The sequence below is a fragment of the Telopea speciosissima genome, chromosome 5 (assembly GCF_018873765.1).
Source record: "Telopea speciosissima isolate NSW1024214 ecotype Mountain lineage chromosome 5, Tspe_v1, whole genome shotgun sequence".
Classification (NCBI taxonomy): domain Eukaryota; kingdom Viridiplantae; phylum Streptophyta; class Magnoliopsida; order Proteales; family Proteaceae; genus Telopea; species Telopea speciosissima.
Window position 1 is genome coordinate 66,267,013 of NC_057920.1, and position 25,116 is coordinate 66,292,128.

At 38.0% G+C, this 25,116-nt stretch overlaps 2 protein-coding genes across 2 annotated transcripts; both read right to left on the bottom strand.

Moving 5' to 3' along the window:
* Positions 1-16,503: 16,503 nt before the first annotated feature.
* On the bottom strand, positions 16,504-17,271 carry LOC122663312 (polygalacturonase-1 non-catalytic subunit beta-like). Its single transcript, XM_043858995.1, has one exon. It carries the CDS (start codon positions 17,269-17,271, stop codon positions 16,504-16,506), a length of 768 nt encoding a protein of 255 aa, XP_043714930.1.
* Positions 17,272-23,019: 5,748 nt separating this feature from the next.
* LOC122660880 (ABC transporter C family member 3-like) lies at positions 23,020-23,989 on the bottom strand. Its single transcript, XM_043856131.1, has 3 exons — positions 23,897-23,989; positions 23,405-23,468; positions 23,020-23,176 (listed from the first exon to the last, which is right to left on the bottom strand). Exons 1-3 carry the CDS (start codon positions 23,963-23,965, stop codon positions 23,022-23,024), a joined length of 288 nt encoding a protein of 95 aa, XP_043712066.1. The 5' UTR covers positions 23,966-23,989; the 3' UTR covers positions 23,020-23,021.
* Positions 23,990-25,116: the final 1,127 nt, after the last annotated feature.

Below are 25,116 nucleotides of genomic sequence, written 5' to 3' on the forward strand. Positions count from 1 at the left end.
AAATAGATCCGTTAGAGTACATTTTGCATATGTCTTTAGATCCGTTAATAAGCCTATAAATAGAGAACATGTCAAACTTTTTCATCTATCCATTACAGTCCAAAATACTATTTTTGTGAGAAGTAAAAAACCATTCTAGAGCTCTATTAATTGAAGTCTACTTATCTCCATCAAGATCATCCAAGGTTGACTTCAATATTCAAGACTTTCATAAGCTTTGGTTCTAAAGAGAAGTTCTAAAGATGGTCAAAGGTCATATGCATTCATTCCATATCATTTGACACTCGCAAGGAGTTTATGTCAGACTCCTTGCCTAGGTAATTTTTACCTTTTCTTTTCTGCATTCACTGTTTATGCTTTTGATTTAAGAAAGCATTAGTGTATTAATCTAGACTGTAATTAGATCCTCTTATCCCGTGAAAAAGATTGGGATCCTCTTATCTCGGTAAAAAGATTAGGATTATCTTATCCTGTGAAAAAGAGTGAGGATTTTCTTATCCTATAAAAAAGATTGTAAAGGTGATCTTCCCATCTATTGTACTGAAAGAAAGATACTAGTGAAATTCTCTCAAGGTTGAGAGGAGTGGATGTAGGCTGATTTAGCCGAACAACTCTAAATCCTGTGTCTTTTTTTTTAGCATTTATTTACATTTACTCTGTCTTAATCGAAGAAATTTAAAAAATGTTAATATTTCACTAGTGATAACCTATTCACCCCCTCTAGGTTATCTCACAGATGGTGCTATCTCTCCAGATAAATTCAGGCTGATCTATCTGGGGATTTCTTCTAAGCTGATCAAAACATTATGGCATCAAGAATGCTAGTTCTGTTACCTAGATTTATTTTTGAAGAGCAAGGAGTTTTCCAAAGAGGCAAAGTAATTTTATCGAACATTAGTATGACATCAAAGTTGGCTAAAATATTGCCTAGAAAGGTTCATGGTGGTAGTATTGGGTTAAAGCTTGAAATCCAAAAGGCCTTTGATTAATTTGCTCGAATGGGGGTTCTTGTTTGATGTGATGAGGGAGTTTGGATTCAGTGAGGTATGGATTACATGGATTGCTTTCTTTTGTAAAATTATCAATTTTATTTAATGGTGAGTCAGTCCTTTTTTTTTTTTTTTTTTGGTGTTGAACGTGGTTTAAGACAAGCTGATCCATTAGCCCCTCTTCTATTTATTTTAGTTGAAGAAGTGTTATGCCGAGGTATTACAGATCTCAAGCTTGCTACAAAAATCAAACCCTTAAATGGTCTGAGGGGTGCTTCAATACCCTCTCATTTGTTTTTTTGTAAATGATGTCTTTATTTTCATGAACGCTAGCCTAAGATATGTGCAAAAATTAGTCTTTTCTAGAGAAGTATCAGCTCTATTCAGGCCAGAAGATATATTTGAGAAAAAGCAAAATCTTTATGGGAAATATAAGTGGTGCAAGGAAATCTCAATTAGCAAATATCCTCAGTTTCTCATAGTGTTATTTCCCATCAGATATCTTAGAGTAGATATGTTTAAGGGGAGGGTTAAAAAAGAGCACATTCTTCCGTTGGTGGATGAATTCAATGCTAATCTTTCGGGTTGAAAATGTAAACTTATATCTTTGATTTGAAGGATTCAGCTAGTGAGACCCATTATCTCCAACATCCTTGTTCGTAACTTTTCAATCTATTGGTGGTCATCGTCTAAATTAAAATCAATAGAAAATTGGATACGTAATTTTGTATCTCTGGAGATCCATAGCAATCCAAAGGTATTATAGTAAAGTGGGAGGTAGTGTGCATGCCTAAAGAGGAAAGTGTTACTTGGCATTCAAAGATTTTGACATGTTAATAAAGCTCTTTTGTGCATGCTCTGTTGGTCAATCAAAAATGATTCATAATAATTATGTGTGTAGAATACAAGACATAAAACCCAATATGAAGATCATCTAATGTTTGGGGGAAAATCCTAACGACATAACATTGCAACTAACCACACTCAACCTGGTTTTATTAATAAACCAATAACTGGCTTGTGTCATATAGTGAATCACTCCAATTCATCTCATCTGATCAATACAATTTCATTCTTATTTATGATAACTATATTTTTTAGGCCCTAGTTACACAACGCTTCAATTAACCACACAACATGATTTTATCAAGTCATTCACTAAAATACAAATACATTTATCATATAAGGCTATATTTGGTTGGCAAGAAATGGATAGAAAAGAAAAGAAAAGAAAAAATTCAAAATTTTTTTTTTTGAATACGAGGAGAGAGATAGACACATAATCAATCATTTGTGAGAGAAAGAGAAAGAAAAGTGCACCTTGTCAAAGAAGATTCAAATTATTCAGCGAACGTTTAACATATTCGTGCACATCTTCAATGAACCCAAAAAAAAAAAAAAAAAAAATCTCTGCACCTCTTCAATGAACTTGGAGCGTGGCTTTTGCTGGTAATCTAATTCAACACATTATGGGAACCGCCCAGGTGAGTTGTGGTGACCAGAGGGGGGGACTCATAACTCCTGAATCCCAGAGAAATAGGAAAGAAGCGGATCCGTACCCTCTGGAATGCGTGTTACAGGGATCACGCTGGATGTCCAACAAACTCAAAAACCTGATAAGGACAAAAAAAAATCTCTTGAGAAATAGGAAATACACCAGCCGAGTCAATTGGCATCCCATATTTGTGGACGGTACAGAAAAGAGGGGGAATAATTTGTCAATTTGTATGAGTACTGTTTTTTCTTTGCATGTTTATTTGAAAATTATACATTTAAAACCCATATCTTTCCGTTTGTTTGTCATTCTCTGCTTTTTTGACTGTACCATGCCTCATTTTACTCCGTTTAAAACCCGTATCATAAGTCTCTATTTGTTTTTTTGTCATTCCCATTTTTACTAACTATGATTAGGAGTAGTGGTCAAATTGGCCCAACCAACCTGAGCAAGCATGCCTGAGCCTGCCCTGAGCCCAGGTAGGGACTGGGCTGAGATTTTCAGCCCATAGAGCGGGACGGGGCTGGAAATTTTAAGCCTGAGGCTGGGCTGAGGCTGAGCCAGCCCAGCTCAGCTCAGTCCGATCCCATGTAGTGTATAAAACACAAGGAAAAGTCAAATTGGTCTGAATAAGCTTTCTCTCTTTAGTAAAATGGCCTATACATCCGAAAACTTTGGGAAAATTACATGATTAGCTACTTTTGGGTTTTCATTTACAAAACTGTCCACCCTATGTTTGAGCTAACAAAAATAAACAAAAACAAGTTTAGTTTTACAAAACTAGACAAAACAGTGACTCTCCTTCCTTACTCGGCAGTTCCCCTCTAAAAAAATCTCTTTTTTTTTTTCCTCTGTTACTTGGGGTAGGAGAGAATGGCGGTGGCTGGGACAATGGTAGGGTTGCAGGGAACGAAGGATGCCTGGGCGAGAAGGCAATGACGAGTAAAAATGTCTAAAAAAGCAAGTGTGGGAGGGAGAGACACTATTTTGTCCAGTTTTGTAAATCTAAACTTGTTTTTGTCTATTTTTGTTAACTCAAACATAAGGTGGATAGTTTTGTAAATGAAAACCCAAAAATAGCTAATCATGTAATTTTCCCTTCTTTTTTTGTTATGAAAATATGATGTGGTAATTCCAACTATCACATTCTCCCCGTGTAGTTTTAACCATTCGTTTGCTTTAACTATTACAACAATAGTTTTCTTTCTAATGGATGTTCAAAACCTTATTTTTCCATGTGGTCAAATCCCATAAGGCCTCACAATTGACAATTAGAGGAAAGAACATTTAAAAATAAAGAGGGTATGGAGAAAATAATAGGAAAGACTCCACAACAAAACAACGGTCTATCCCGACAGCCAAATCAAGCTCGAGGGGAAATCCAAAGAATAAACAAGAACTACGAGTGGACCAAGTCGACAGAGAGGTGCAAGCATTATATTGGACTGAGGTAGAACCCAAAGCAAAAGCTTAGCAACCCTAATATCTTCTAGTCTTATACTTCTTCTTTTTAGGTGACCTCCTCGATGAGTAGATCCCCTGAGCTAGGATCTGACCCCAAGCCAAAGAAATCATCCCTATCAGTATCAGAGTTCAAAACCAAAGACGAGCTGTATTATAGATTATGAATTCTACTACTTCTCCTGCAACCCTGGCTACGGAATTTCTAGTGGACACAACAGCCCCCATAGGACTGGAGGGGTGACTAGAAGGGTCATCGATAATAGAACCATATCCAACCCCCGTAGATGTGGATATAACAATTAGATAACAAATAAATCACGGAAAATTGTCATCTCCATTTACTCTATTTCATCTAATAGGGGGGGGGGGGGGGGAGTGGACCCCACCCAGGCAGTGTGTTCGGGCAGGGGGTAGGGTGGTCATTTCTGCCCCCCTATGAGATGAAATGGAGGAAATGGAGAGGCAGATAAATGGAGACAATAAAGATCCATAAATCACCCATACTAGCTACCACTAGCATCATGGATGGCAACATTCTCTACCAGGCCACAACACACTCATTGGAGTAATACCCACAACACCATTCACATCAAGGATTAGCTCACCAACTACATCACTTATATTGTGGATAATTTTGATGCAAGCCTCACCTAGGCTGTTGGACTCAGATCGGGAGAGTAAACACAATTCAACTACAAATATGCTAAATGAGAGAGATTTGCACACTGTCAGTAAAACAAAGATAGTTTTTCAACTCACAACTGGGTTTGGGGTGATTCTAGCTGGAGATTAAAAGCTAACAGAAAGAGCTATAATTTTGGTTCTTTAGATTTTCAAATATTCAAAATAGAAGACGGTAATAATGGTTTGTGAAATAGAGGTATTAGTATATGACGAAATCTGGAAACAAGGGAAGGATAGAGTGACTTACTTCTCTTTTAGGATGATGCAAATAAACTCTAATGGTGACCTACAACTCTTCTAGGATGTAGGTGAAGAACAAAACTCCTACTTTTCTACGAAAGAGAGAAACTTCTTAAATGATTTCTTTATTGAATTCAAAAGGGAGAGAACTCATTATGATTCTAACAAATGCTCAATTTTCATATATCAAATTCTAGTATATTACAAACAAGATAGATAGGCCTTTTATCGACAAAGCAAAAGAAATCCTAAAAGTTTCTACGATATTTCAGCTATTGAACTATATTGAGTTTCATGGGTTGAAATTACATGCTTAATTTTCAAGAAAAGAAAATTCTAGAAAAAAAAATAAAAGTAAATTCCATGACATAGGGGGTTGCTCCAATGTGCCTTGATGCAAGCTCCAAGATTAAAGTAAGTGTCCAAATAGAAAAAATCCTTAGAAGATGCTTATTGCTTCCCAATAGAGTTCATGGGAGAAGGTGAGTTTTATGGGGAAATGAAGAGACACAAGGGAGATGAAGGTCATCGGCGAGCTGAACTACACATGGTTAGTATAAAAGACATAATCCCTTCGTTTGATCTCATATTGACCTTCCAAAACCATTTGAAAGAAGACTCAAAGGTCTATAAGTTTTGTGTTTTCCATTTTCCCAAATTCCCAATGAAAATAACCTAAAACTTCACTTGAAGTGGAGATATGTACGTGGACATGCATAATTCCAATTATTCTTTGGTCAACTGTGGGTGGTCACTTTGTTGGTCTTAGTCTTTGGTTCATTTTGGACTAAGAGTTGGTGTTAGACCTTGAGATAGTTTTGGATTTTATAAGATTGAGCAGGCTAATGCTGGCCCACACAATGAAGTTGGCCGGGATCTTCAAGATGCGAGTTGGGCTTGCATCAAACGCCCACAACACCATTTGCATCAAGGACTAGCTCACTCACTGCATCACTCTCATCAAGGAAGAGAAAGGATGGATGATCCTGTAAGGATTTGGAAACCCCATTCAATCATTCACATATACCCATATAGATTTGGAACACCATAATTGAGAATCATAAATGACATACCTTTCTAATGGCGGCTGTAGTTGATCCCCAAGCTTTTCTCCTTCCCTTTAGCCTTCCACAACCTCTTCACTCTTTCTCCCGTGAGCAGGAATACAAAATAACAAGTGACGGCTATGGGGATCTTAGGGCTGAATATATAATATTTTTCTTGACCCTAATCACACTCTCACAATGTGTAAGGTCAGTTATACCCCTGACTTAACCTCGAGTGAGTTATCATTATTTACCTAATGGGCCCAATAAAGACAGGATATATTAATGAAGCCCAAAACCCAACAATCTCCCACTTGAGCAAAATTAATACACGTATCTTTATTGGAATTGGCCAGATTCCCATTTTTACTCAAAATTACTTTGGTTCTTGTAGACACTGAATTTTGTCACCCCCCAGTGATGATGACAACAGGACACGGACAGACATCGGTATCTCTCTCAAGAAGGACTCTTGTCCCTACATCTGAACCAAATCACCCTAACATCCCTAAAATGACTTATCAGACCCTTTTACAAAATGCTAAAGGAGGTACTGCTCACCCTCCCCCACCACGGCAGTCCCACTAGCCGGTTAGCGGGCCGTGGGGATCTAGGGGGGCAAGCAGCCCCCCTGCGGGGGGTGGAGCCCCTTGATAGAAAATTTTTTGAAGAGTCAGAAGGGAGCCAAAAACCCAAAAAATAAGGAAAAGTGGTACTGCGCCCCCACGGCACCGTGGGGACGTGTACTTGATTTCTACGGCGCCATGAAGGGGTGTGACATCAGTCTGCTGACATCACCCACGGCGCCGTGGAAAAGTCCCCCATGGCGCCATGAAGGGGTGTGGAGGGCTTATCCGGCCAAGGGTGAGGGTCCCCCTCCCTCATTTCAGAAGCTTTTCTCGGGTAAGGAGACCCTCCAGGGCTTGTTTTGTCCCCTTTTCACCCTCTTTTCCTTCGTCTTTTCCTCATGAGTATGTGAGTGAGTGGAGTTCTTCGACGTGGGTAGATCCTTCGATTACCCATCCATGCATAGAGCGATTCTGCTCTTGGGTATTGTTATCCCGTCAGTGTACGGATAACATAAAACCCCCTTCACAGCCGTTATTCTGTCTGTAGACAGATAACAAGAATCGTTTATATAGCCGTTACTCTGCCCGAAGTTTGAGTAGCAAAACCCATCTCATATAGTCCTTACTCTGTCCAACAATAGAGAGACAAGCCGATCGTCCTTCTCCACTTGAGCCGTGGGACATCACATATTTCACCCTCGGTGCACTTTCATTTATTTCTTGCATTTCTAGACAGGTATCTGTCTCTTTCCCTCTCATTATTTTTGGCATAATGTAGACAATTAAGGTAACTCGTTTTAGTGTACATAGTAAATGATTTTTCTTTCTTTGTCATGATTAGTGCATCATAACTTAGCCTTACATGTTAGTATATGATATATTATTAAGGGAGAATATTCAAAAATCAACATCTATTAGAAAGACCGGTTTATCCGGGCGAGGTGGGTGCCTAACACCTTCCCACCCTCGTAACCTGACTACTTACCCTGAATCTCTGACCAGACTATATGAAATCACGTAGCCCTTTCTGCTAACCCCGGATGGGGCTACACCCATTGGGTCTTAGGCCCTAACCCTCGGTGGTGACTCCATTTCTTTATAAAGCATGATCCCAATCCCCATGATGATATATCAGAATGATACACCGTTATTCATCGAAGCCAATCCTTGTCGCCAAGAGGCTGAGGAACCCTCGTCCTGAGGACCACGGTACTTACAGTTCTTATTAATACCTACTTGTGTCGAACGGGAGCAGAAGATATGCCTCAATATACGGCATACAACTTTCTGTCATCACAGCCACAAATGATCTATTAACTCGAACCTCTTTGGGTATATATATTAACAAGGAAACAAGAGCATAACAAGTGATCAGCAATTACATGCTCATTTCCTTGTAGGTCCTCTACCTTGAAAATCCTCACAGGTAGTACACTTTGATATTAACTCATACTTGGGCTAAACCGCCATGAACTGGAGTTAACACCATACTTTGGCTTACTGCCCACGGCTTTATCCGCCATTTTAAAGAACTTTGGCTTTATACTGCCTATGGCTAATCGCCACTTCATTATCTTTGGCTAAATACCGCCTATGGCTAATTACCATTTCATTATCTTTGGCTACATACTGCCATTGTGTACATATAAGACATGTCATGCAACAATGTACAAAGAAACCATAACCAGTAAATGCATCAAGATGGCAGGAAATACAGAAATTACTGGTCAAATAAAGAGCTAAAAAAAAAACAATCAAAAGGGGAGCAACATCCTCCCACTAAACCGACATATCATGAACATAACAGTCATAATTGCCAAAACAACACAGACTCCCACTAAACCTTGGGAATCACACTGCCATCACCCAAACAATCCTACCATTGTGTACATATAAGACATGTCATGTAACAATGTACAAAGAAACCATAACTAGTAAATGCATCAAGATGGCAAGAAATATAGAAATTATTGGTCAAATAAAGAGCTAAACAAAAAACAATTAAAAGGGGAGTAACATCCTCCCACTAAACCGACATATCATGAACATAATAGTCATAATTGCCAAAATAACACAGACTCCCACTAAACCTTGGGAATCACACTGCCATCACCTAAACAATCATGACAAGTACTATGCTGTTCTATACCTCCATGAATCTAGGGACTTTTGCTCATACCGTACAAGTTGGTCTCCTGAAAGCATGACCTCAGAGAAAAACACTATTCAGTCACCAACTGCCCAGTAGGGACGTAAACACCATCAACCTCTCCCTCAGTCACCTCTTCTCGGTTAGGAAAATACTTTGTCCCTTCTCGCCATGAGCTGTTTGCCTATCAATGTTCCTTTGGGTAGATAACTGCAGAACTCTTATCTTACCACAACTACAAGAGCTTAGGGACAGAGTCAGCAACCTTTAGTTCTGCAGTAAAAATCCTAACCAAACAGCCCGCTCGATCATCTCAAAATCGCCATCACGCTTCTTACATGGTGGATAGAGCAACAACAGTCTAATAATGGTCTGCTTGACACCTTTCCATTTCCCTATAGATCTCCTCCAACCACCAAGTCGACATCACCAGAGATCAATTCCATGTCATCAGTTCAACCACTGGAGTCTGAATCTGATTATCCGGCTATACTAAGTCAGCCATCCTTCCCGTGGACTAGCCCGAACTCTTTGGCACTCAGTAAGTACCGCACCACCTTCTCAGCTGTGGTTCAAAGACCCAGTCCTACAACAGACTGAAAACTCCCAAGCACGCTAACTACGAATGCAATATCAGGATGAGTGCACACCTGTGCATACATCAACCTGACCATAGCTGAAGCATGAGGCTCGTCCTACATGGAATCACTCTCAAGAATCTCCTTCGAACACCATTACTAGTTCAAATTGTCCCCTTTGTGGATAGGTGTATCCTCCCACATCATTGGATAAGTCAAACCTCAACAAGATCCTGTTAATAAAAGCCCTCTATGGCAACCCAAAATGGTCTTCCTTTCCACCACAACTTACCACGAAACCAAGTACATGGGTGTTCTCCTCCATATCTTGCATCTCAGGATCGCTGGAAAGAAACTGTTTGGTCTCCCAAAATAGGTCAAGATCACTGCCGGCTAGCAGTATATCATCTACATAGGTCACACAGAAGATGAACCTATCCCTAGTTGTTTTCTGGTGGATGCAATTGCCAATTGCTCGCGCTTAACAGAACCATACGAAGTCACAATCTACACGAACCTCAAAACCACTGTCCTGCAGCCTGTTTTAGACCTTACAGTGATACCAACAACTTATAATTCGATAGCCCTTCCTTTTCCTCCTCAAAACACTTATGCTGACGGCTGTGAACTCGCTCTACCTAATCATTTGTAGTTCAACTTACTAGGTTGGTGGTGGCTTACCAGTTTTTCCTACATCTGTGACTCCACGGTTTGGGTGCTACAATAATGAATCTAAAAGATAGAACGGCTTCCTAGTAATCAAACCCTCTCCTTCTCAGTGGAAAACTTTGGTACTATCTAGTATTGTGGTGTTCTGCCTTCCTCTGTTTTGCTTTCCCCTGAAGGCCAATATCGGTTTTAAAACAAACAACTTTGATGCAACAGCCTTGTACCCCTGGGGAAACTCAATTAATTTTCAAACACCATTTCATCCTTAAACCCTTCCAACCATCTCACAAACGCAGACACTTTACCCTCATCCTCAAGACTTCGCACAAGTGATCTTATTAATTCTACTCTCTGAGCCTGGGTGTCAAATCTATGACCCTACGGTCTTACGAAAAATCCTCCAAGCTATCACCCGCCTTGGATTGTAAAATTTGAGAGGATAGGTTCTCAGGTAGTCCTTGGTTGTGTCAGATGGGGTATTTTAATTGACTTGTTCGAAAAACTATAGTTTAAAAATATCATACCCTAAAATCTCAACATAAACTCAGGATTTTCTGGTTTACTTCCTTCTCAAGTGTTGACTAGCATCACCACTACTTTCGTGACCCTTCCAAGCACTGTGGGACTAATTTTCTTCCGAAAGTTACCATCTTCCCCTTGATGCAGTCAACACACTTTCCTAATACTTCAAGGGCTAAGTATCAATAATGCTTTCCCCTATAGGCCCGTCTTAACATCTGTCTGGCTAGGTTATCTAGTTGCGCAAGTCCTAGTATATTTTGCGACTGATTAAACTATGGGAGAGAATAACAATTTATGCAATCATCAATTATATGATCAAAACAAATAAACGAACCAACTGATGAGGATAGCCAACTTTATTAAAAACGTATAAATCCTTATCCAAGTAAAACAAAATTCTCCTGAATTTAAACAAAACTACATGTTTTAGTAAGAACAAAACAATAAAAGAAGCATGAACAGAATGGTTCAAAAGTTCTCAATGGCTCCTATATGGTTTCTATATTTTCATATCCTCATCTCTCATTAAGACCTTCACTTCCCATTCACCCCTTGATCATGAAACAAAAACTCATCTTATGAGGGCTGTGGTGAATGGTCACGAGACCTTGGAGTGTAGAATGGTGATTCTAGTCTGTCCACTTCCTCAGATTCGGCCTCATCTCTTAGTGGGGACCTCGGAATATAGTAAGGTGAGTCCGACTTATCCACTATATCAGAGAGGATTTTCTCAATTGGTCTACACCCAGGTGGCCAATCCCTCATCACCAATGGTCTTGGCATCTTGGATCCTTTGAAAACCTCTGCACATGCCCTCATGATAGCCCTATACGTTTGTGCAGTCAAACGCGTCTTCTTACTTCCTACTCGAGTGCGGTTTACATTGCGCTGGGAAGAATCTAAGGCACTGGTATTAAAGTTTTGCATCTTGAAGTTATCGTCTACAACCGACTTATCTTTGGTGGGTGGCATCTTGTCAAACAGAATATTAAATCAATAACTAGCATTTTCCACATCCATAAATTCAATAATTATCCAGTGTCAAGACTGTGTCGGTTATAACAAAACAAATTAGCGTAATAGCCTAGAGTTTTAGTTTGGTGTACATTCCTAACCTATGCTTCCTGAGATGCAGTGGTCCACATTCATTGCCTATACCTTACTCAGTCAGGGTAGCATACACTAGTTCTAGTCACTACTAAATAGATAAACATGCACTATTGTCCATGGGAGCATAACTAGGGTGTGTTATAAACAAGCTATAAAAGACAAGCTGATGCTGAAAACCACACTATTTACGAGCAACATAATCCGAACATATCTTCCCCTCTCTGGGCATAAGATGCGTAGAAGTTTCCATTAAGCCGTACTTGCCATAAAACCAAAAATGACTACAGTAGTCCTATCACCTTTGGGCATAAGGAGTCCCAGGGTGCCAATCCTTCCTACACTTACATGTGTATACCTAATCTCTTTAAACTTGGGTAGCAACTCTTCTAAGCATGTACTACCAGTTTTGCTGCCATGGCTGAACTGCAGAGAAAATTGATGTGCCACTGTGGTGGTCATTACCTCATTCCCCTATAGTTCCCATAAATGAAAACTACAGCTAATCACATATAGTAATGTACTTTCTTATAAGCACGTGCAGTATCATCAACCACCTTAACTAATGCTAGTGTGTAAGGTTTTCTATGCACAATCTAATGAGCTAGTTTACAAAACCAGAAGAGTATCAATCGTAACTACATTTCTAACCTTTGGGTTTTGAAATGCATTGGTCCTCTTCACACTCTGCTGGTTATACAATACAATGTTCCAGCACCTAACCGAGAGTGTCAACCGAATCTACATTCCTAACCTTTGTGTTTTGAAATGCACTGGTCCACTCAATACTTTGCAATTACTGCGGGACAGCACCAACCTATGAAAGAACTGTCACCTTTGGGTAAACAATTTTCCCTAGGCTAGTCTCTCCCTATGTGTGTGTGTCCATTACTTTGGTCTTGGATGATGCTACCTTTGGGTTAGCATCACCATTCTTTGCTGCTCTAAGAAAAACCTTAAGTTATTGGGCATTATAATAAAATCAGATTTTACCACTTTGGTGGATTCCAATTGACCTTATTAGAGTACCCAATTACTCATGATGCAGCCATGGGATGTTTATAAATTCAAACAATTCAATACATGAATCTTATCACACACAACAATTCCATAAAGAAAAACTATTGTTGTTCTATATTGTATCAGGTCACAATATCGCAAGGGTATGACGTCTCATAAAAGATAGAAAATAAAATAAAAGGAGAAATGCAGAAACACTCATTTCAAGAGTTGCAAAATCACAGAAAATGGTCACTATGGGTCCCAGAAATCACAGTTGGAGCAAGTGGGGCACACCAGTGTGTAGCCCTTGAAAAAACAGACGCAACGGAAAAAGTGGGGACCTCAAACTCCCTCTCACGCGCAGTTTGAATCCGACGTGAGATATCACCCGCGATCGGGCAAACCAGTCCACTTGACTAGTCTGGACCGGGTTGGACCGGACCGGTCTAAATCGGACCAGTTGGGCCACACAGGTCAGTTTTCGGGTAAAAACAATCTGGGTCGTTTGGCCCTCCCAACCGGGTTCGGGTCATGGATCCGGGTCAACCTGTATACTGCGGGTCGGGCCTGGTTTGGCCCACTTGGCCCAACCAAGTCCGGGTCTGAATGGGTCTAACCTACCAGCTCACCGGGTTGACTCGAAAACCCTATCGAGTCAACCCGGCGATGAATCGCCCGCCGCCGTCTCACCAATAGTTTTTTTTTTTTTTTTTTTGAACAAAAATCAGGCGCGTGCGATCCATGCGCTTTTTCCAGTGGCACATGCCAGCGCGTTGAGACGATTCCGGCTAATCGGCTTACATAGCCGTGACTGCCTCGACCTCCTCTTCCATTCCATATAAAAATTTTCAAATTTTGGTGGTCATACACCACCGGCAGCGATCATACAAGGTCGATCCAAAACCCAAAATTTTTCAAAAATTCTTTTCATTCACAAACATGGATTCCAGATCCATATGGGTTGGCTCTGATACCACTTGTAAGGATTTGGAAACCCCATTCAATCATTCACATGTACCCATACAGATTTGGAACACCACAACTGAGAATCATAAATGACATACCTTTCTCCAAGCTTTTCTCCTTCCCTTTATCCTTCCACAGCCTCTTCACTCTTTCTCCCATGAGCAGGAATACAAAATAACAAGTGACAGCTGTGGGGACCTTAGGGTTGAATATATAATTTTCTCCTTGACCCTAATCACACTTCCATAATGTATAAGGTCAGTTATACCCCTGACTTAACCTAGAGTGAATTATCATTTTGTACCTAATGGGCCCAATAAAGACAGGATATATTAATGAAGCCCAAAACCCAACAGATCCATGTGACAAGGGGCACAAATTTGGGCTTCACCTGATTAGCCACATTAAATATTGTGGACTTGATCTCCACATGATCATCCATCCTTTTGCAAGATTTTAGCCTAGTCTATTTTTTCCATGTGGAGATAAAAGTGCCAAAAAATTTGTTTTACAATTCAACTTCGGAAAACTTAGGGCAGCTAGTGAAAATTCAAGGGTAGGTACCATATCATGGTGGCCATGCAATAGAGATGAAACCTAAAATTAGAATTTTTACACATGGCTAATCCGAAGTGGGAGCGTCCCATAAAACTGTCAATTTCAATAGAGGTTCCCTCCACATGGTAAATAGTAGCTGGGTTTGAATAAACTGTTTTTGTTCCATTAAGGGCAATTGTGTGTAAGATGACTCAAGAAAAGTCTGTTCAACAAAAGGGACCCAAACCTTCCCCTTTTAAAAAGTCATAGATTACTCAATTCACTAACAATCCTAACATACCAAAGATTGGGAAGTTGTTGAAACAAAACACACGCCACACAATTTTTATTTAATAAAGAAGATATCATTTCTGTGAGGAACCTACGCCACACAATTTTTAGGTCAGAATAAACCTCCCTTATGGTTGGATCTAGGAACAATTCACATTGCCAATTTAAGAACTGATTTTGTGACTTTCGCATAAGAAAGCATGACCATGGAATGAAAACTTGAGAACAGGAAGGGAAACTTGGAAATTTAATTAAAGCAAAGATTGGTAAGAAAAAATTAGGCTTATAAGAAGATAACACAGTTGTTTTTTACAGAAATTTGGCTATAGATAAGATATTTCTACTCTAATGTAACGCGCAAGAGGAAAATTTTCTATTTTAGAAGATTTATGGAAAAAGCTTTTTAATTTGACTGCCAAGCCCTAGACGGTAACAATAGATTGGCACCAAGTTTTGCCACATGAAAAGATGATGATGTGGTAATTTTCGACTGTATGGATCGGCACCAAGTATTGACTAGGGCTGACCACATGTCAACTCTTAGTCTCATATTCTAGCATATACCCTCATGTATTTAGAAAAAATTATATTTTTTTCAAAAAGTTTGGGATCTTAGAAATTTTCTCAAACAAAACAAATCAATCAAAAAGTTGATATCCTGAAGTCTTATTTAATAAAGAAGACATCTGTTTTTGTGAAGAACCTAAGCCATACATTTTAAAATAAGAATAATCTCCCTTGTGGTTGGCTCTAAATTAAAATTTCTGCTTTGAAACTCTCGAATTAGAAAGTTGGCCATGGAAGGAAATTTTGAACAGATGGGAAACATGGAATTTAATAATAGCAAGGATTTGTAAGAAAAATTTGAGCATAGAAAAGATAACACAGTTGTTATTTAAAGAAATTTTTGCAGTGATAAATTAAGATATTTCTAATGTAGCAACAGGAAAATTTTCTATTTGAGAAGCTTTATTGCAAAAGTTTTTTGTTTGGCAGGCTCTAGGGAGTATCAACAAACTAGCACCAAGTTTTGCCACATGAAAGGGTGATGATGTAGTAATTTCAGACTATTTGGATACTTAAAAATTGGTCTAGGGTTGGCAGCATATCAACTTTTAGGCTCATATAAGCTGTCCATTTCTATAATAAAAAATGCATTTTTTCCACTGGATTTTTAAGATTAATTTTTTTACTTGGCAATTTCTATTTTCTCTAAAACATAGCATGTGAGCCGGAACGTTGAACTCTACTTGTTCATAAAATTTCAGCTCTACATAGGGAGTGATGGCATAGGCCATGCTCCCAGACAGATAACCACTTTCCTAAGTTTAATAGAAGGAAGAAATTGGCCACAATCCTTTTCTCTTCTATTTCAACAAATAAATGGCATCAATTGCTAGCATTCAAATATGGGAAACACAATGCTAATGCAATCATTTCTGTCTCTAGGACCCAATGACTGGTAGGATTGATAACGGTTGTCTTTTATAATAGGGAAAGCCCGTAGGTGTATTTAGAACTTGACACATTTTAATTGTCCCTTTTTCATAGCATGACACCAGCTCAAACGATCTCAACATGATAGTGTCAATCCAATCTCCTTTTGTATAATTAGTATGTAATTATCCTTATGATTATATATACCATATACGTAGGATTATAGAAAAGGAAGTTAATATTGTATATATCAACCATTACAGATCATTTACAATAAAGGAAAATGAAATCCCATTTTACCAATCCTAATCTTATCACTTTTCTTTATTCTCAAAAGGTTTTTAAGTCAATTAAGGGTATAAATGGATTTTCAAAAAGAAATTGAAAGTAAATTATCAGTATGTCATGATCAAAAAGTGTCATTGTCATGAATATTTTTTGAGTATTCATATGAAATGACACTATTACCCTCATTGAAAAAATTATATGTCATATCAAAAGGAAAAAGAAAAAAAGATTACAAATTATTTGACACCTTGAGGGATACCAATAAGAAAATCCCTTTATAAACGAAGTAAAATATTATCTCAACAAATTGCTTTTATATGGGCTTTTTTTATGGCTAAAAGCTTAATGAGACACATAAACATAAAAGACAAAATAAGCAAGCCAAATTTGGTCTTTATTTACCCTTCAAATAGTATAACATAGTATCACAAAAGAGAGAATTGGAAGATAATCAGATCTCCCAATGGTGCTCAACCTAAAGTCTTTGTCCAAATCATTCCATTTTCATTTATCCAATGACAAACTTCAATTAGGCTTGGGCCAAAACCCAATAGCTTAAAAGCAAGATGGTTTGGATTCCAAGTTGATGTGTCATAGTGACATGCCATGATCGCATGATTCACTTTCTTCCGAGCATGTATATCAACTGCATATACTTTTACTTTGGGTAAAACATGGCAATAATAGACTTGAAATGGAAATGGTTGACTATGACATAAGACTGGTGGTTCAGAGAGGTTTCCATAGATTAGTTTCACATCTCCAATTGTGACATTCTCATAAGATCCTTCGATGCTCTCGGTACTCCAGATACGTATATGTTTCCCTAATTTCTCGACAACAAAATCAATGAGATCCTCAGCCGAATTCGCACAAGTGGACTGCTCGCCTCGAATGAGGCTCTTCTCATCACATACCTCAAGGGTTCCTTGAATATACTCAACCATGTTTGATTCATTATCCTCAGTAAAGAGCTTCTTCAATTCCATGATCCGAGCAAAGGAAAAAGGAATTTTTAATGCCAGAGATCTTGGCAAGAACGATCTATATGACATTGGGTCCCTTAGATCAGGGACAGGCATGAAACTTCCCTGTTTCACCATTGATTCTCGAAAATATGGCAATCCCCCTTGGCTGGCAACTGATAGAGGTATTTCATTTGGATATTCATATTTGAGTTTGTCAACATTCCAGGGGACTATTGGTGGTAGGGTTGTGTCATTTGCTCTGTTCTTCATTAGTGCATTGGTTGAACAAGCAACATTTGCTTGCATACAGAATGAATGCATGTGGGAAGCCAATTCATTTTCCTCCATAAATTTCATAAACACTGCTGCCTGATGGAAGGTTAATGGAGAAGCCTTTGCAGATAACCAATGTGGAGGGTGTGGAAGACCAATATGCTCTTCCCAATACTTTGAAAAGGCATTTTTTGCTTGAGAAGAACCCTGCAATTTCATAGGAAAAAATATCATTCAAATAAGAAACCAAAAAAAAAAAAAAAAAAATAGTGACCATGTTCAAATGAATGGACAGTGGAAAAACATCAATTTTCTTACACTAAAGTATGCTATTATCACAAGTCCAACCAACAGAATGGGATGCCTCATGGTAGAATGAAATAGGGAACAGAATGAGTTGGGTTAGTTGCATGAAGGGGGTTTCCATTTATATAGAGGAAAAATCTCTTTTATGACTAGATTTAAAGAAAATTTCTAGCTGCCCTTCAGCCCTCAAATTTGGTTCTAGATCTTTGTGTAAAGGTTGACTGTCCAAAGAAAAGTATCATGAACTAAATCATTTGTGGTATACATCATAAATATTCAACTCAAAATCTCAAACTATTTGGTGGAGGGACTCACATGTATATGAGACAATGGAAGGGTGGGGCAATTCATTGAACACTACGGATGTTAATCAGTTTGGTCCTAGTTTAAGCAGTTCGATTCATGTTGAATTGATAGAATTTAGAATTGAACCAATTTTTAATCAGTTTCAAATTTCCAATTTAAAATGATTACTAATCGGTTTTGGTCAATAAGTTCCGGTTAAATGTGTTTATTACCGGTTCACTTTGATTTGTTATTGAATTTTCACTATATAAGCTACTTAATTGGTTCGGTTATTCGGTTTAATCAGTCTGTATTTTGTTTTAGTTATTTGTGCTTTTTTTAAATGGTTCTATATGGTTTAGAACTGATGGTTTATAGGTTCAAAAACGAAACTGAATCAATTATTTTTTTTTTCAATACATATGACTCAAATTAAACTAATTTACAATCAGTTATTTGATTTCGGTTAAATGATTTGGTTCAATTTCGATAATCAGTCTTAATTTGAAATTAATACCCTTGAGCATTGGTTTTCTTAATGTATTTTATTCTCGTCAATGAAAAACGGGAATATATTGATCCCATTAAGAACCTGATTTTGAAAGTCAAATCTCTAACTTGATCCATTAAGATCCTGATGGGCTTATCTGGGTCTAGTTGAATATGCACACTTGGTCACAACTCACAAGTGAGAAACATGAGTATTGAAGTCGTGTGTTTACAGACTTTATTTATTTATGAGATTCTGCGTTGTGTGGTGTGAGGTGATTACTATTTGTTTGAAGGTGTCAATTTATTTAACCACTAGATCACGATTTGGGGAAGATGAGTTGTAAATATCGCAGAGAAGATGAAATATGTTTTTACCCTTTTTTTTGTCAAATCCTAAACGGTATAATGCACAGTATATTCTATCAGTAAGGGTAATTTGGTCAAAAGATACTTAATTCTAAACGTTGTTAGTTTCAAGTTAACGGGATGGATGCATTTGTCAACTTTTTACAAAATTAGGAGGGTATTACAATTTTCCAAAATTGATGGGTGTTTTTATAATTAAGTGATACCTCAAGGTAGGTATATGTAAATTTCCCTTCTTTTTTTTTGGGGTAATGTATCTCTTTCCATTGCCGCATCAACGGATCTCTCTTCCATTAACCATTTAACAATTTCATCAATTTTACTCTCTTACGAGAATCACAAGCACCAGTTTTACTCTCTTACGAGAATTACAAGCTATAACTTGGATCGGAGTTGGATTCACAAGCCAGAGAAGGGTGGTGACAGCAGCTAGCAGCAGCGAATGAAGGTGTAGCAGTTGCAGTGGCAGAGGGAGAGGGGTGTGCTTAGGGATGTAAATGAATAGCCGAAATCCGTTTCCGTATCCGTGTCCATATCCGTTTAGCACTATCCGAATCCGCCTGAAAGCTAAACGGATACGGATAGGCTATAGCTATCTGAAAATCTATATTTACATGTAAACAGATAAAATATCTGGTCCGTATCCATGTCCATATTCTTTTAGCACCATCCGAATCCGTCTGAAAGTTAATCGGATGTGGATGCGGATATAGCACTATCTGAGCCGAATCCGATCCGTTAACATCCCTAGATGTGCAGCGACAGCGGGAGGGAGGTGGAATGTTGTGTTGCTACAAAGAGGTTATGGGATTGGCAGGGAGAGAGAGAGATAGAGACCTTGACTACACTTTGGTGATTCTGTTAGAAAAGGAAACTTATTGGGTGAATATTGGATATTCAACCCAATATTTGATTCCCCTAGCAATGCATATCTTTCCTTGTGGGAAAAGATTAGATGGGCTAGCAATTGAGTCCCATTAGGAAACTCAATATGCCTTGCCTATGTGAGCTACCAAATTGGGATTGTCTGATAGGCAATTGATATTTAATTATGAAATTGCAAAATCACACACAAGGAATGCACAAGGCACCCAAAACGTGGAGCTCTCTCTCCCTCTTCAAAAACCGTTCTCCCCTCTCCCTTCTTTGGTGTTTGATCCTAGAAGAACAAGGTGATTTGTTCGTTGGTGGTGTGGAGGAGATATACAGCTTGATCGTGTGGGAACGCAAAGCTTGCGTGGTGCGTGGAACGATTGAGAAAAGGCTATCATCGATTGGAGATCTTGCACTTGTGAGGCTTAGGTAATAATCGATCCCTACTTCGTTCTGTTTTTGAATAACTTCTCCCGTCGATATTGTGATCTTGTTTACGCTTCCGCTTGGATCGCACTTGCGATGCCTTCAGATTCTCGTGTGACTTGGGAAAAACCTCGAGTAAGAAGAAATTGGGGGCGACTGGGACGGAGTCTTGGGTTTTTTATACGTGGACGAGTCTACATGACTCTTTCCTAGGTTTTTAATATTTTTAATTCGACTCGGGTGACTCAGCCGAGTCAAAACCTGGATTCCAACTATGTTAAATAAGCACAAAGAAACCAATTGTGATAGTGGAAAATCCAAAGACACGAGTGATTTTATTAGTGGACATATGACATAGGCCGAACCACTATGACTCCTTATTTGTCTTACTATTTAGTTTTACAACAACATTATAGTTTTTGTCACAGATCTAGTGAAAGTCCTATTCATTCCCCTCTTGTGATGTCATACATGTCAAATTGTACTCAACATGCAAAGAAAATTTCAGCTCTATTAATGTACGTTGTTGTAGATAGTTATGACTGTCTAATGATACTGTCGCACTATTAAAACTTATTTTTATTGGTAAATCAATTTATCAAAAAGAGAAGAAGAATATATACAACCAAAAGCAGCCTTCTTGGACACACAACTAACACCCCCAAGCCTAGAATTGAAGTTATGACTGTCTAATGATACCGTCGCACTACTAAAACTTATTTTTATAGGTAAATCAATTTATCGAAAAGAGAAAAAGAATATATACAACCAAAAGCAGCCTTTTTGGACACACGGCTAACACCCCCAAGCCTAGAAGAGTTGCAACCAACTAGGACAAAAAAGCACTAGTTATGCCAAGAACAACAACTACAACTCCAAGATGGAACAAAAGGTCTCGCACAAGACTTAGTTCAACAAAACAGTACTCCTCTCAACCCACATAGGATGAACTCCCCATTTCTGAATAAGTAAGAAGTTCATATTGGAATGCAATTCCTTCGGAATATCAGCTCTATTCCGGTCCTCAACATCCACTTTCATATCTCTAAGAAGCAAAATAAGGTCTTCATCTTATTTTTGAAAATTCTGAAGTTTCTCTCCCTCCAAATGTGGGCAACCGTCTCATAAAATGCCAACTTTGTAATACGACCAATCAAGTCCCCCTTGAACTTCTTGCTAATCCATCTTACTTACAAAAGGATACTAGTCCGAAGTCTTCAAGGAGAATACAAACTCAAAATAACTCTCCCAATTTTTTTAGTAAATGAACACTCAAAAAATAAGTGATCCTTATTCTTAACACCCGCTAGCTGAAGGAACAATAAAGAGTTGCCAAGACCTTGCATTTTCTTAATTGATCCTTTGTGGGAAGACCATCCACCAAACAACGCCAAACATTTGTTGAATGCCTAGGAATACATTTGGAAACCATATCATCTCCACCCAATCTATGTCTAGGGATGGAGCTCTCACAATGTTCCAGACTGATTCCATAGAGAATGATCTAGATGGGGAAGCCATCCATATGATAGAATTATCACTTAATTCAGCGTGTCTTTGGACACATCAAGCTGCCCCCAAACCAAACCAAGATCTGATGAAATTGGAGGCCCATGATTCTAATTACCATCAAGGCATCTACTAGAAAGGTTTGCATCGACGTTGCCAATCTATCAAATCATGCATCATATCTGATGTAATCCCCATATCTGTCGAGAAGAACCCTTGAAAGGTGCCAAGGATCAAACCATAAAAAAGTAGAAACTCTGTTCCCTATAGTCTTGTGTGTGGATGAAAGGTTCCACCCGATCTCAATACTTCAAAATCGTTCGCCAGATCCATGAGCAGTTTTGAATCGGATGGATGGTCCAAATGAAATCCATTTTTAGATATCTATGTTGAATACACTTAACCCAAAGAGTCTTTTTTGGAGGCCATACACCATATTAATTTGCTTTAAAATTCCAACAACATTCATGTCTTTAATACACGTCATCCATAATCTCCCCTTTTTTTTAGGCTTGTAGATAGCATCTCTTACATTGTAATGAATTTTCCTCTCCAAGGATGGCCCAGACAACAAGAAATTGGAGAAAATCGATTCCAATTCCTTGATTAGCTATCCTGGTAATCCAAATAAACCAAACCAATAAATATATCCTCCTTGAAGCACTGAGAGAATAAACTGAAGATGGCTGCAAAAAGAAAGGAATCTAGATTTCCATCTTTCAAATCTTTTTCTAACCAAGCCAAAGAGGGGAGCATAGTCACTAGCTTTCAACTTTCCTGATATCAACGAAACTCCAAGGTACTTCAATGGAAGATGGATTTCAAAAAATCCAGTAATCTCCAACATATTCTCACGAACTATGGTATCCACAACTTCAATAATAATAGAAAACTTTGAATAGTTAACCTTAATCCTCGAGGCCGTGAAAAAGGTAGCAAGAGTCTCCATTACATACATGAAAGGAAAAAAAGTACATATGTTTTTCATTTCATCTTCTTTTCTACCCCCACTGCTTCAACTGAATCTCAAAGCCAACTTAAATGATTATAGACAACCTAAATATCTATTCTGCCATCTTGAATCTACAAAATTTTGCCATATTCAAAATAGCAATGCACCTAGTCTAATGCAGTCTGCTTATAGTTGAAAAATCAAAACTTACATATTTAGCCTTTCAAAAACTAAGTATTACATCTTCGAGTATGTTCCTTAACAAGCATTGCAAATGATGAGGACTTGATCTTTAGCAATTTGGTTAGGGAATCATATTCCTTACAAGTCTCACTTAAGGGAAAAAAGATGTCATTCTTATTAGGCAAGCACTAGAAAAGGATCAGAGGACATATTACTGAACTCAATGAACCCATTTAATTGTGGTATGCTAATTACTAGATATTAACTACTAACCATTATTGAGAAGGAGCACCATACCGATATCAAGATATGTTATCCTATGTGCGGTTGTGATGACAATAGACTCTGAGAAGTGTTATCTAAGAGTTTGCTGAATTAGATAGTCAGTCGCAGTATCCACTGATGCAGTAGTTTCATCGAGTACTAACACTTTTCTCTTCTTGAGCAATACCCGCCCTAAACAAACTAGTTGCCTTTGAGCCATGCTCCAGTTCTCTCCATTCTCAGCCACTGTGACAGCAGACATATGAAAATGGGTCTGCTAGTCAAGATCTTATTTTCTTTAGCTTTTCTTCACCTACTTACTATCGGAAAAGGGGTTGGAGGATAGGAGGTAGGGTTGTGCACTTCAAGTCAAATATGTCATAAAATAAGAATTTTTAATGGATTGTGCATTTGTGCATGGATAAATTGATATTGAGTAACTTTGGTATAGAGTGAATATGATAAGAAATCAACCTATAGAATCAAGCTTCCCTTCCTTCTTTCTAACTTCATCACCAAGCTGGCATCTATCTAAAACCTATGACAACAAAAGTCCATATCAATTACCACCTCTCTTGGTTATTTAAGATGAAATAGAATTGATAATTAAAATGAGTAATAGATGAAATGAGCAAGGAAGGGAGTGCAAAGTGGAAATGGAAAACAAGGAACTAAAAGCAATGCACTTCCTAAGCCCCAACTAAGAGAATCTCTTAGGCCAAACTTGGCCCAAAGATGATCCAGTATGCTCGATGAAATGATTTCAATATCTCCGCAGAAAAGATTTTAAAACAAAAAAAAAAAAAAAAAAATGACTAGGAGAAAGAGGTTTATAGAGATACATGTCCCAAACAATCAATAGTGATGTGTTTCTTTTGTATGTGAATAATTAGTCAGTCAAAAATATGTCCATCCTTTTTTCTCACTGATTAAAGATTATTCATCAAATTAAAAAGAAAAACCCACCTCCCAAATCTGTTCATCAGTGTACTTTTCAAGTGGATCAAGATTGCTTCTTAAAGTTCTCTCAAACATTGTTGGGTCTTGCGGAAATATGCTCAATCTCAACCGCAAGTCATGAAGGCCAATCTTAGAGATGTTGATACCATCTATACAAATCTGACCGACTATAGCTTCAAGCATATGAAAGAGAGCTTATACAAGAGTTGATTTACCACTTCCTGTTCTCCCAACAATGCCCATCTTCATTCCTCCGGGAAAAATGCATGTGATACTTCGCAACACAAGAGGAAGATGTTGAGCATACTGAACCTGCATACACATTACATAATGAAGCTTAGCAAAATTCCGTAAGAGAAGAAAAAATTGTCCAGTAACATAGGCTTTAGAGGTTCTATTTTATAAAATGGGAAAATAAGTAATACAAACTTAAGGAATTTAGATTGGAGAATACCTGTAAATTAACAATATCAACTTTCCCTTGTGATGGCCATTCATGGCCTGACCCCGACATAATATCTTCTACCAACAGAGGGGGTTCACTAGGGATATACACATACTGCAATATTCTCTCAACAGATATGATTTTATTCTCAAGATTGTTAAGATCTCATACAATCCCTTGCATACTTAAACCAAGCCCAAATGTGACTGCTAAACTCATAACACCTTCAAGAGAACAAATAAATTCAAAATCATGCTTTCATATGAACAATTAATCAAGGCGTTGCCTTAAAGGATGATTTTACAAGATTTTAAGTTAAACTTTTTACCAGGGCTTAGTACTCCCTTTGGCACTGAGATCAAAAAAATAAAGATGACATATGTGATGGATGCCAAAATATCCATGCGAAAACATAATCACTCCATTGCACCAGAGAAATGAAATTTGGTCTGAGAATAACCATCCACTAGCTTGAGATTTGTGTCCATAAACCTATCTTCTTGATCGAAAAACCTAATTGTGGTTGATCCTAAACTAGATTCAACAAAATGTTGTATAATTGAAAATTGGCATACTCTGCCCAATCATGATAGTTTTCTTACTGCAGATATATAGTATTGCTACAAGGCAAGATTCATAAAAAATAAAATAAGATACAATGTGAAAAATGTATAATGAATGTATACTTAGTGAGAAAATGATATAGACTCTTTTATGAGTGATTTCTTAACATGAGATTATATTTAGATTATTGGAAGCAACAACATAATTATAGATGAAA